Source organism: Paralichthys olivaceus, chromosome 11 (assembly GCF_024713975.1).
Source record: "Paralichthys olivaceus isolate ysfri-2021 chromosome 11, ASM2471397v2, whole genome shotgun sequence".
Taxonomy (NCBI): domain Eukaryota; kingdom Metazoa; phylum Chordata; class Actinopteri; order Pleuronectiformes; family Paralichthyidae; genus Paralichthys; species Paralichthys olivaceus.
This window is the reverse complement of record NC_091103.1, coordinates 11,388,966-11,401,190: the sequence shown is the minus strand read 5'-3', so window position 1 is coordinate 11,401,190 and position 12,225 is coordinate 11,388,966. Positions and strand designations below refer to the sequence as shown.

Sequence of the window (12,225 nt, the reverse complement as noted above, 5' to 3'; positions counted from 1 at the left end):
GCCTCTCTTTGGCTACACCAACTCAGATCAGAGGATGTGTGATGCGGAATCAAACTGCAGCCGACGGACAGTCCCAGACTCCCAGCACTGACACAAGGGCTCTATCACAGACCATTAAACCTGCAGCTGAAACCGAGAGAGAGAGGGTGCGCAGAGTGTGACGGGAGCAGAAAGAAAGGGAAGAGAAAGGTGGAAAAAAGTGGAAAAAGATAGGGGAGGTAGATAGAAAGAAAACTGTTTGCTGGTTTATACCTGCTGTTGGCTTCTGCTGACAAACAGGAAAGTGTTCTGAGAAAAGAGAGACATTGACTTACAGTGGTTATTGAGATGCCACAGACAGCTGCTGGCTTTTAAACAGTGAGTCATGTGGAGGAAAGCTACCACTCTGTCTGGTTTGTAGGAAGAAGTGACAAAGAAGTGACACTTTTTATTCTACTCCTCTCTCAGGTTGTGTGGTATAATCTGCCCATCACTATAATGCACTCTTTCTCTTTCTCTCTCAGATCTGTTTTGTAAATCTCGACCCTCAGAAAACCGACTGTCGAGATGACAAAAACATCAAGGTGAGCTAATTCCTCATCCAAACACATTTCTTTTTACCCCCTCCTGCTTTCCCGCCCACTTTTCATCTCCTAGGACTTCATTGTATTTCACATATAAACATTGGCTCGGTTGCCATGGATTCAGGATCATTACCCAGAATTAGACGGTTGATTCGTTTTAGATAATATGCAGATTTCGCAGCCCAGGCTTATGCAGCTGCTGGTGGCAGCAGTGTGCGATCAATTATCATTCCACATAGTTCAAGAGTTCTCGCAGGAAGGCTTGAGTTGGAAGCACAGAAAACACATTATGTTCAGTTTTTAAAATTGTCTTTGTTTCATTCTTGCATTGTCTCTGTGCTCTGCATGTCTCCTACAGAAACTGGCATCCATGTCCCCAGATCTGCCAAAGCTCGTTGAATTACTTACTGTCCACCAGCCGAAGGAAAATGAGATCCTACTGTTCGGCGGCCTAGAAACTTCAGACGCCTGCCAAACACACCCACACACCCCCCCTCAGGTGAGTCCGCAGTGACGTCTTTGGATCCTTGCAGCCAGTTTTCAGCCTTTTGAATGACCTGTCCCGCAGTGCAAGGCAGAATGTGCAAGCTGTTCCTTACTCTTGTAAATCCAGTGCGATTAGATCTGAATCTTTTGTGCTTGGCACAGAAAGATGTGCATTAATTTTATCTATACTCATTCTCTCTCACTCCAATAAAAACGTCTCTAATTCCATAGAATAGAACCTCATGTTACACAGAAAACCATTTGCAGGAACAAGAACTATCACTTATTGTTATTATTACAGCTAACTAATATCCCTTTATACTTTTATCGGAATTTATGTTTACATTCTAACCACTGACCATTCCACTTGAAACTTACTGAAAACACCTCTGTGTAAAATAACTGTTTGAATCAATACACAGCCTGAGGAGCCTGCACTGAAAATTAAACTTGCATGAGCAAGTCCAGTGAGTCGATCATATATTGAATAAAGGGGAAAAAACAAGAATCTGAGCTGCATAAACTAAATGTTTCAAATGTCTCATAATTTCTGACTCTTATGAACTGGTGTTTCTCATTAACTGGCGTGTACATTTGTGTGTTCATGTGTGAAGAAAGAACATTTATGATGTGTGTTCATATTTATGTGTCTTAGTGTGTGTGCATGCACGTAACATAAGTCTCTGTTAACATGTTTCATTCAGGGTCGGCACCAGAGAAGCACCGGCGTGTGCCTGGTTCAGTGTTCGGGACAGAGACGATACAGCGAACCCGGAGGCATCATCTTTGAGATCAACAAGTTCCTGATTGGTTTGCAGTGGGGAAAAGAGCAGCAGCACCAGCACAGCCGAGCGGCAGGGCAACGGGTTGACGACGACACCAATCGCTCCATCTCGTCAATAGAGGAAGACTTCACGACTGCTTCAGAACACCTGGGAGATGACAGTGAGGATGATGGCTTCAGAAATGGTGAGCGTTATTAGCTCCACTGTAGAGATCTTGTTTGAAACTGCTTTGTGTGTGGGTTGGTGGGAAATCTCAAATGGGTTTCTGTATTTTCACATACTGTATTTTGAATATTTTGAATATAGTACTGAGCTTAAATGAAAAGCAAATTACAATGTGACACATGATTCTTACTGTTTTGTTGGATTATTTTTAAGATCCAGCCATGTATTCCAATTCACAAAAAGTTATGTTTGTTAATCTGTACAAATATTGTGAAGTGTCATTATTCCAAAGAAAAATGCTGAGATTTATGCAAGTACTTTTGCATTGCTTTAAACTGTCATATAGCTGAATTAAAATTCAAATGAATTAATTGCACATCACGTAAACATCATCCTCAGAAGCCTCACTGTTCCCGTGAGTCAGCATCCTGTCCATTCAAAATCGTAGATTCAATTTTGAACACATACTGTGCAGCGTGAAGCAACTGCACCATAATTAATTTTGATGTGATGGCACCTTTCTACTGCCCAGAGTCAATGCAATGCATATATTTAGATCATTACCCTACTGTGTGTGTAGCAGTGATGATAGTGTTGACACATATTTATTGTTGGTTTTGTCTTAGTCTTTTAAATGGTAATAACAGTGGAAGTGATTTTGTCTTACCTTTATACTGTAGAATTCTAAGGAAAGCAAAGTACTTCAGTTGCATCGTAAGATACGGTAAAAAAATCCACATCCATTATTCATGAATATGTCAGCTATTCTGACACTGTTCAAAACATCAAAATAGATCTCACTATTTCATTTGTGAACATTATTATTGTTATGTTTGGTTTTATTGAGGATACATCAATAATAATAATAAAGAAGAGCAGTATATACTGTATCTAATGCCATTTTTTTTACCCCAGTGATGAAATGTGCCAGATGTCAATAATAATCCGAAATCTTTAGTGGAAATTGAAACCGACAAACAAGACATAACCCAGCTCGGTGAAGGGTAAAACAGGTTGATATCCTGCTCCTGCTGTAACACCCTGGAAACTAATGGACCTACTTTCTAATCAGAGCAGACATTTTTCATTCCCTGTCTCTTTCTGTTTCCCGCTTTACTTTTCACAGAGCCCCAGAGTGGTGATCTGGCAGAGAGCTTGGTGGAGGTTGCACACAAACACTGTGTCAGACTTGCATCTCAGAGCGGACAGCTGTCCCGTCACCAGAGTAAGGAGGATACTGAGGTGAAAAGGGAAAGGCATCAACTTGCAACTTGTCTCCATACCAAGGAGTCAGCTGGTCACTACGCCACCAATCTGGCCGAGTCAGTATTGCAAGATGCCTTCATACGCCTCTCTCAAGATGAAACCTCCTTTGTCTCTGAGGCTGCTGTCAGCGTGTCTCTTTCAAATCAGCCATCCAACTTCACTGCTCCTTCAAAAGTGAAAGAGTCTTCCCAACAACGCACCTGCTCTTTTGAACTCCCCAAGATCGTTATAGTTCAAAGCCCAGACAGTTCTGATGGAGCTGCAGAATGGCCAGAGACACAGGTGTCCCATGCGCCCGACCAGGATATCACAGCTAAAGCCAGAGAGACGCCAGAGAATAGGACACAGGTTCATATTCCACACCACAATGGAGCACACGCATCCAAACATGTAGAGGTGGCTTTGGCCTGTGCTGCCAACATCATAGGCACCATTACTACCCCACAGCTGACAGAACAGCTTGCCATGGACTCTGCTTCAGATGAAGACATAGAGGAGGAGCTGCAGGACCCAGAGAAAAAAGGTGACTACTCTGTCTCCTCAGCCATGTGTGGCATTGCTCAGGTAGCTGGCGCAGTAGCAGCTGTGGAGATAGCAGAGGAGTCAGGGGAGGGCGGTGATTCAGATGCAGATTCCACTGAAATCTTTACAGCATCCCGGGGTCTGATGTCTGCCGCTGAGGCCTCTGCAGCTTTCACATTGCACTGCAGTGTGGCAGGGGGTACCAGTGTTGAAGCATTTCGTGCTAACATTGCTGAGGTCCTGCACAGGGAAGCTGCGGAGGTGCTGACTCAGCCACAAGGCTACAAAAGTGTAGCTCACTTGCTGGAGGCTACACATAACAAGATAGTAGATGGCATTACTTGTCCACAAAAATCCTGCATGGATGAAAGGGAGGTAGATGACTTAATAAATGAAGTTGCAGACAGTCTATTTAAGCATGCAATAGAGAAAGCAAAGAAGAAGAAAGAGCTGGAGGGGACCGGAAAAGATGCTCCAAGCCTCCAGGTTTGTCTGCAGGACAGTGTCAACAACTTGCTGTTTGATATCCTTTGCCTGACTCAGAAGAAAATCAGTCACATCTCTCAAAGCAACCAAGGATCATTTGAGACAAAAGAGGGTGATATAAGTGTTAGGGAGTCTGCAACCAGGAAGGAGAACAAGGATGTGTTCAGTCAATTACAGTGCTTAGCTCACCATAACCAATCCACTAATAGCGACAACCACAGTGGCACACTGCACTGCGCAGACAAGCTTACCATGGTTTCTGGGCTGAAGGAAAAATATGTGTTTGAGGAAACTGATGCATCGTCCTCCACAACTAACAACAAAGAGCAACAGTCATTGTGCAGACAGAGTCTGTCTAAATCCTCCTCCTTGCCTGCCCATGACTACCAGCCGGGCAGCGGTGCCATAAGAGAACCTTTGAGTGAAATCCCAGTTTACAGCACAGAGAGGAGGGGACGACTGGTCACAGGAAGGGATAGCAGACAGGCCTCCCTCACCCCGCAGTCCTCCCTCAACTCTTGCAGTTCTCTGCTATCCTTGAGAATGGACTCAGAATCCAGGACACCTATTACCTGCTATGCTGATGATTTGGCTGCTACAGTGGTGTCTATGGCCACAGAACTAGCAGCCATCTGCCTGGAGAACTCCACTGGCAAACAACCTTGGTTCTGTGCCCTAAAAGGGTTGTCTCCTGAAGGACCAGAAGCCTACTTGATTCCTGCTTGTCGCACAGTGCTCAGGAGGAAAGAGGGTCAGAGCAGCAATGCCGCTTCTAAGAAACACCGGGCACCACGCCTCAGTGAGATCAAGAGAAAAACAGAGGAGCAGCCAGAACTAATGGAGCGGCTTGTGAACCGAGTGGTGGACGAGTCAGTTAACCTCGATGAACCACAGGACCCATTTGCCCTCTTTGCCTCAGAAGTCACAGCTAGGATCATGAACTGCCCTGAGCTTAATGTGGTAGATACTTCCAAAACAGGCCAGCCACGCAGCAGGCTGCAGTGTGAGAGGTGGAGCCGTGGGAAGGCATCTAGTTATGAGAGTATTCCAGAAGAAGACGCAGATCCTTCAGGCACACCTAACACACTGGGGCCTGGCAGTCGGTTAGGTCAGAACTTGAGTCGTGGTAGCTCCATCTCTAAGCAGTCCAGCTGTGAGAGCATCACAGATGAGTTCTCACGGTTCATGGTAAACCAGATGGAGACTGAGGGCAGGGGCTTTGACCTTCTGTTGGACTACTACGCAGGGAAAAATGCCAGCAGCATTCTGTCTGCAGCTGTGCAACAGGCTGCATCAAAGAAAAATGGTCACCTTAATGTCAGGGCCTCATCCTGCCTGTCCAAACAGTCAAGCACAGAGAGCATCACAGAGGAGTTCTACAGGTTTATGCTTCGGGACATGGATAAGGAAAACAGAGAGTACGGCATTGCCAAGACTAAAGAATGGAGCAACAGCCTTTTCCCCCCTTCTGTTAGGACACCATTCTGCATACGACAATCATCTGTCCCAGACCGACGCTCCTCAGACTCACGGCTGACTGTCAACTCACCCATTAAAGCAAACTCTTTTGACGGATTTGCCCGCAATGTGCATGGAGAAATGCTGAATATCTACCCCACCATCTCTGTGTCAGCCATGGGACTGTGTAAGTCAGACTCCTGCCTCTATCAAAGGGGTAAGACTGACCAGATTACTGATATGCTGATTCATGAGACCTGGTCAAGCTCCATTGAGTCCTTGATGAGAAAGAACAAGATAATTGCAGATCCAGAAGACAGTATTGAGCTGGAGGCTTCAGGTGACTCCCAGCCCCACGTGCAGCAGTTTGCCAATCGCATGGCAGCTGACATAGTGGATATTGGCAAGTCTGCACTAGGGGGCCAACAAGATGCAGCTGGGGGCCTGTCTGGGTCACACTCACAGCCGTATATGCCTGTTGGTGAAAGAAGAAGGGGGTTCAAACAATCTCATCTCAGTTGTAGTCGGAGTAGGTCCAGCCAGGACCAAGCTGGTACTGGATCCGGGGCTAGTGACATCAGTGCAACCCGCTTGAGGGGCCCCAGAGATGTGCCACTGATCCACATTGAGGGAGATCAGAGGGATGAGGAGGCTCTTTCAAACTCTGAAAGGCCTCGACGTCAGGAAACCCCACCAGACCCGTCTCCTGCCAAGCATACGGAGAGAGCTGCAGCCATCAGTGGCAGGTAATACATGCTCACAGTCCTGTGTCAGAGTCAGACCAAAATCAAAGCAGTAGAATTATCATCCTGTAGATGTGAAAAGGAGAAATTGATCAGAGAGAGTAAAGATAACTATGACAAGAAATTATGACTCACGTGGTTACTTTAGGATAAATCATTAAACTTCAGAGAATATCCACTCTAAACAAATAAATCCCTGTCCCTACAACTGTCCAAGCTATTTTAGGGGTAGATCAGAGAGTGGCAGGCACACAGATCTATTCTTGGAGAAAACTAATCTATTTTAGCAGTGAGAGAGGCTTGAGAAACTTGGCTAGGCTGTGACTCACACTGTCTGGGTGATGTACTGTGTGTAGAAAGCTTTTAGTGGCTTGATGTTTTATCCACTATGGGGCTGTTGAGCTCGTCTTGATCAGTACAAGCTGCACTCACCCTTGGTTAACACACTAACACCAGAAGACACTTATCTCTTAAAGATTGTGCTGACACAACTAAGACCAGAAGTATGGGTGTTGTGCATCGCAGTCTGCAAGAGAGGGCTCATGCAACTTTTTTAAGGGAAATTTAGATCCGCCAAATAAGATGTTAGGGAATCCTCACACATGTTCAATAGTGAATGACGGGGAAAAAACAGCTGAAAGGCCACAGGAGAGTTAGGAGACACACTCCTTTTCACTTGGTAATAAATGTAATCCAGAAATGAGTGGCGTGCATCTGTTTGTCCCTTGTGTAAGAGTGGGACTCAATCACTCAACGAGTCAATAAAACCTGATTTCCCTCTGGAATTGTCGAGTTTGGCAGCCTTCAATCATCTGATTGAGAATTAATTTAATCAGTTTCATAAAACTCTCCCACCATTTTGCGGTTTGCTCTCCCCAGCAGTGAGAGGGACAGACCAGCTGCGGCGGTGTCTGCAGTAGTGAAGAGGGACAAGCGTTCAATGAGTGCTAGCAGTGAAGAGAGCATGGGGAGCTGGTCCCATATAACCCCAGAGGATGACCCCCACGAGGAGACCAGTAGTTTTATCCAGCTGAGCGAGGGGTCAGTAACCGTTGCTCCTTGACACTGCTCCAAACGCTGCCACCCCCCACCCTCACCCCGCTCTCATTGCTGAGACTTGTGCTCTTTTGTGCCAATTTACTTCCAGCTGCTGCAAATGTCCACGCCTGCTCAGGCAGAGATGTCCCTCCGTAGGTCCCTCTCTCCATAGCTCGCATACAGGGCCACACTCTGCCCGTACTCCATGCACCACTACCTGCAGTAGTGGGCTGCAGTGGAATGGGGCCACGATCGCTCACATCAAATACCCTCTAGTTTGCTGCAACCATTTTTTGCTTCATCTAATTCTCATTTGTTTCAAACAACCTTTCCCAAATAGTGCAGAGTCACTGCTTTGTGCTCACCATTTCAATTAAGCAAGTCGTAGAGGACGCCCTGCTTTCCCTTAGCCTTAAAAAAAAGGTACCATGATAAAGGGGCCATTGAGTATATGTACAGACAGAAGACATGACGGCCAGTGATTATCGCCTCCTGGTGTTCCGCTGCAGTATAGCTCGTAAAACCATAAAAAAACCATAAAATCTTTTTCATGTTGGTGGATTGGACATGGACCAAACTAAAAGGTTGAAATACTGTTTCCTGTCGTTTTAGTAAATTCAGTAAATTTGTTTTTAATTAGTTATTCGATGCTATAATGGGGTGAAATGTCATGATTGACAGCTGAGACTCACGATTGGTCAATCAAATGGGACCTCAATACTTCAATACTCCAGTTGCTACTGCATAGACTTCAAATTACTTCACATTTTGGCTTCATTTCTGTATAGATTAAATGTTCAAGTTTATTTATTTTGATAGGTATAGATTTAAGAGGAACGTGGAGGCTGGAGGGCTCCATGTGTTAAAATATTTGATGCTTAATCAGTTGTGACGTTAGTCGTCTGCACCACCATTTTAACACTTGCTGCTTCACCCAAACTCTCCATCTACCTGCTTACTGAAACTCCACCTCATCCCTGATCCATGTTGTGACACAAACGAGGGTCTGGTCTGCCTGTCCACCCCCCCCCCCACAAACTGCCTCCAGCTCTGCTCATCGCCATATTCAGACAAGAAAAAAGCATCTAATAATCTCCTTCCTCGAGCGTCCGATTCTGCTGCAGCAGCTGTTTCTATGTTAATCACCAGCTAGCGAACAACATGACCTGCATCGCTGCGTCTGGTTATTGTTCCTTCACAACTCAGTGATTGTGTCAGGTGTCATAAGAGAACACGATGACGCCATCCCTTGTTTTACAGGACGGGGACCAGCAGCGCGTCCAGCCTAGGCCTGGCAGACCTGGATACTTTTTCTGATGTGCCCTCTCAGAGCACAGTGATCAGGTAACTGTCACAGTCATGTGCTGGAACGGTTCTCACTAATGTGTCACTCTGACTCCCCCCAATGAACTATATATTATTTAATATGACAAAGTATATTGTTTGTTCTCAGTTAATCTCCCAGAGCAGAGCAACAAGGTAACATGTGACTATGAGAGTTGCTGGAATAACACATGCACATGACGTTAGTTTTTTAGCAGGATTAAGCAAAAATGACTTTTTTTGAACATAGGCTAAGAAAGAACTTATAAAATTGTATGACGGATCAAGAGAAGGGGCAGATCCAGGATTTTTTCTCTTTAACGCTGAGAGAGTGTTTTTTTATTTTTTTCATCAATTCCCGAGGCAATAATTCATGGACCTTGATGAAAAAAATCAGGTACATTTATGGAACTGATGTCTATGAGTGTGTGCATTGTTGTGCAGCTTGATTGAAATCAAAAACAGATTAAGGAATTTTAGACTTTTTTTAAGACCCTGTTTAAAAGGCTTTTATAAAATGTCTCGTCCACAGAAGCTCTTGTCACAGGGAATTGATGTAGGTCTCGAAATGTTGAAATTAAAACAGATTTTTTTGCTCCACAGTGAGGAGACAGAGAAAGGCCATTTGGCAGGAACCAAGGAGAACGCATTTGGTGAGTGGTGGATTCTCATGTCATCTCAAGGTTTTCAGCTTGTTATTTATTTATCATCTCAGCTGTGACTTCTCAAACAGTCCTGAGTGACTGGAGGTTCGAATATGTGCTGAGCCTGTGTGATTATCCCTCAAACGTATACACTTGAAAACAGTTGATTCTTCTCTCCGAGTTGAGGATGTTCGTCAATAATGAAAAGGGCCCAAAGCTCCAGAAGTGTCTCAGCACACACTTCATCTTTGTTTAATAACTTACGTGCCGACGATGATCTCAGATCAGCACTGAGCTCAGGATATTTATGAAGCTGTAGATGCAGGTAGACTTTGCTGGTGAGAACGACATGGTTAAAATTCGAGGTGTGTTATGCAGGGTTACCCCCCTACTACAGCATGTCCTGTCACCTGTGGTCTTACAGGGGCCCGATCAGCGAAGGCGGCCAGTGGCAGTGGAAACCTCAGGGAGATGTTGGTGGTGAACTGTGACCTCGAGGCGGACTGTGTGGACTCTGAGCTGAGGGTGGCCCTGCAGTGGATCGCTGCCTCTGAGCTCGGCCTTCCTGCGCTCTACTTCATGAAGTCCAAAGAGAAAAGAGTTGCAAAGGTAAACAGAGCAAGACAAATAAAAAACAAACACTTGGGCAGGTATCTATTCACATTGCTTGATCATTACAGCCTGACAAATCTTTGACCCTTTCACTAATATATCGGTAACTTCTGTATATTCATGTTTGACGATATGAAGACTTTCATTTCACAGGTTTAACATATGTTAATTTATGTTTATGTTTTAGGAAAAAAAGTTATATAAATCAGGTTGTATTTGGTGTTTTTTCTTTATATTTATTTAGAATAAAGTTTAAACTGTAAACATTCAACTAACAGCATCCTCTGAATCACTGACAATTCTATATAACAGACTATTCCATTTTCAATTCACTTTAAATTATATATAATTTGATCACTGCCTTATAGGTTAAAATTTTAGCAATCATATATTGCTAATTTCACTGGAAAATATTGAATTATTAATCCTGTGTTCTCTCAGTTCCAGAGGGTGGTCCACCTCATGTGTCAGAAGGCGTGGCGGGTCGCAGACCTGTTCAGCGCTGTTGTTCGTTTCTGTCAACTGCACGAGAAAGAGGAAGAGGAGGGCAGGTCTCTGTCCAGCCTTTTTGATTGGCTTCTGGAGAATGTGTAGGCCAGACAAGCCCCCCCACCGTTACTGCAAAAAAAACTCACAAATGCTCACTCACACTTCCTGTCTGTTGCCCGACCCCTGTGTCATCACACTCGCCTGCTGCGAGCTGAAAGCACAACGCAAACAGCATACTTGAGAATTTCACACTGCTCACTCTTTCCATGGAGTTTGTGTTTTTTTTTCTGTCTGTCCGCAGCTGTGAATGGACCATTCTCCCTTTACTATAGGTAAACAACAGGTTGGAGGTTCCTCTGGGGAATGAAGTGTCCTTTAAGAGATTATAGTTGGCAGGTTTTAACTGCTCGAGATTATATATATATAAAATATATTTACAGATTCTAACGACCAAATTAAGTGTTTATTTATTCTGAATGAACACAAGTGAAGCAGAGTACCAATAGAAAACAGGAAAATCAGGTTCAGTTCTCCCCACAGCTCCGTATGCTCTAACCTGTTTATTTCAAAATGTAAAAGAGGCTGATAGAAGCCCACTTTCCTCCGATAGCCCATTTGCTTTACATGAGCAAATGTCTTTGTTGTGTTCATCGGCCATCCTCCCACCTTGGTTGTGGTTCAGTTCTGAGTGTGTTATCTTGTTCACGTCATTTGAGAACTGATTATTTTGGATAGCTGCACTGTACATACTGTAGATTTGGAACTGCTGCACCTTGGAGTGGTGGACTGCTCTCTTTAGCTTTTACTACGTCCTACAGACAGAGTGAGGTTTGTAATGTCTAATTTGTATGTGAATTTAGTCTGTTTCTTTCTCTACTTAGTGGTACTGTAGTGTTACATCAGCAACAGGAACAAAAAAAAGCACATGATTCAGCTGTAAACTCTGTCACAGTAGAACTGAATGTATCTATCTTTTGACATCAATAAATTTCTGTGATGTGAAATACAAGCCGCCTCGATTCTTAGCAGAAAGGCAATGAACACTGGTTCGCAGCGCATTTATTCACACCAGTATCACATTGTACTGCCAAGTTCTCACAGATGCAGTGCGATACAGGCTTCCAAGGGACTTATGAAAAACTCTATCACATTTAAGGAGCTGATATTTATCTGATCTTGGTGGATATTTATCAGTGTGTTCAATTTGTTGATTCTGGGCCTTGGCGGAGGTATGTGCTCTACTGCTTTTTTGGTTACAGTTAAGAAGCTACTGAGAACATTAATCATTGTGTTGTGCTCTGAAAATACTACTTAGGACAAGTCACAGAGAAATACAAGGAAGTGGGAACAAAAATATCAGATTACTTCTGTTGGCTGACGATGAATTCATGAAGGTGAAACATACACAAAACATATACCTTAGAGCCCATTTATCACTACAGGGAAATCTAAAGAAACATTTTCTATTAAACAGTAACAATATTTGAGAGTCTGGCTTAAACATGCATAGATTGTCCACATAGCTTGATTCCAAACGCTGTTCAAAACATGTTGTTGAAGAATTCAAAGTACTTCAGATGATATTTCATGAGTGAAGTTTCCACAGTCGATGTAAAGCTTGAATTACTGGTCAGGTTGGCATCAA

General features: G+C 44.0%; 1 protein-coding gene across 3 annotated transcripts in view; it reads left to right on the top strand.

The window, feature by feature from the left end:
- sphkap (SPHK1 interactor, AKAP domain containing) overlaps nucleotides 1-11,589 on the top strand; it is a 95,199-nt gene extending 83,610 nt beyond the window's left edge. For 2 of the 3 annotated variants that reach the window (XM_069534489.1, XM_020095246.2), the window contains 9 exons: nucleotides 504-563; nucleotides 922-1,062; nucleotides 1,754-2,018; nucleotides 3,126-6,477; nucleotides 7,354-7,515; nucleotides 8,773-8,856; nucleotides 9,439-9,488; nucleotides 9,904-10,088; nucleotides 10,533-11,589. In XM_069534489.1, the coding sequence (XP_069390590.1) occupies nucleotides 504-563; nucleotides 922-1,062; nucleotides 1,754-2,018; nucleotides 3,126-6,477; nucleotides 7,354-7,515; nucleotides 8,773-8,856; nucleotides 9,439-9,488; nucleotides 9,904-10,088; nucleotides 10,533-10,685 (4,452 nt within the window). In that variant the 3' untranslated portion in view covers nucleotides 10,686-11,589. The remainder of the gene's footprint in view (nucleotides 1-503; nucleotides 564-921; nucleotides 1,063-1,753; nucleotides 2,019-3,125; nucleotides 6,478-7,353; nucleotides 7,516-8,772; nucleotides 8,857-9,438; nucleotides 9,489-9,903; nucleotides 10,089-10,532) is intronic. The other variant, XM_069534491.1, reaches the window with a different exon arrangement.
- Nucleotides 11,590-12,225: the final 636 nt, after the last annotated feature.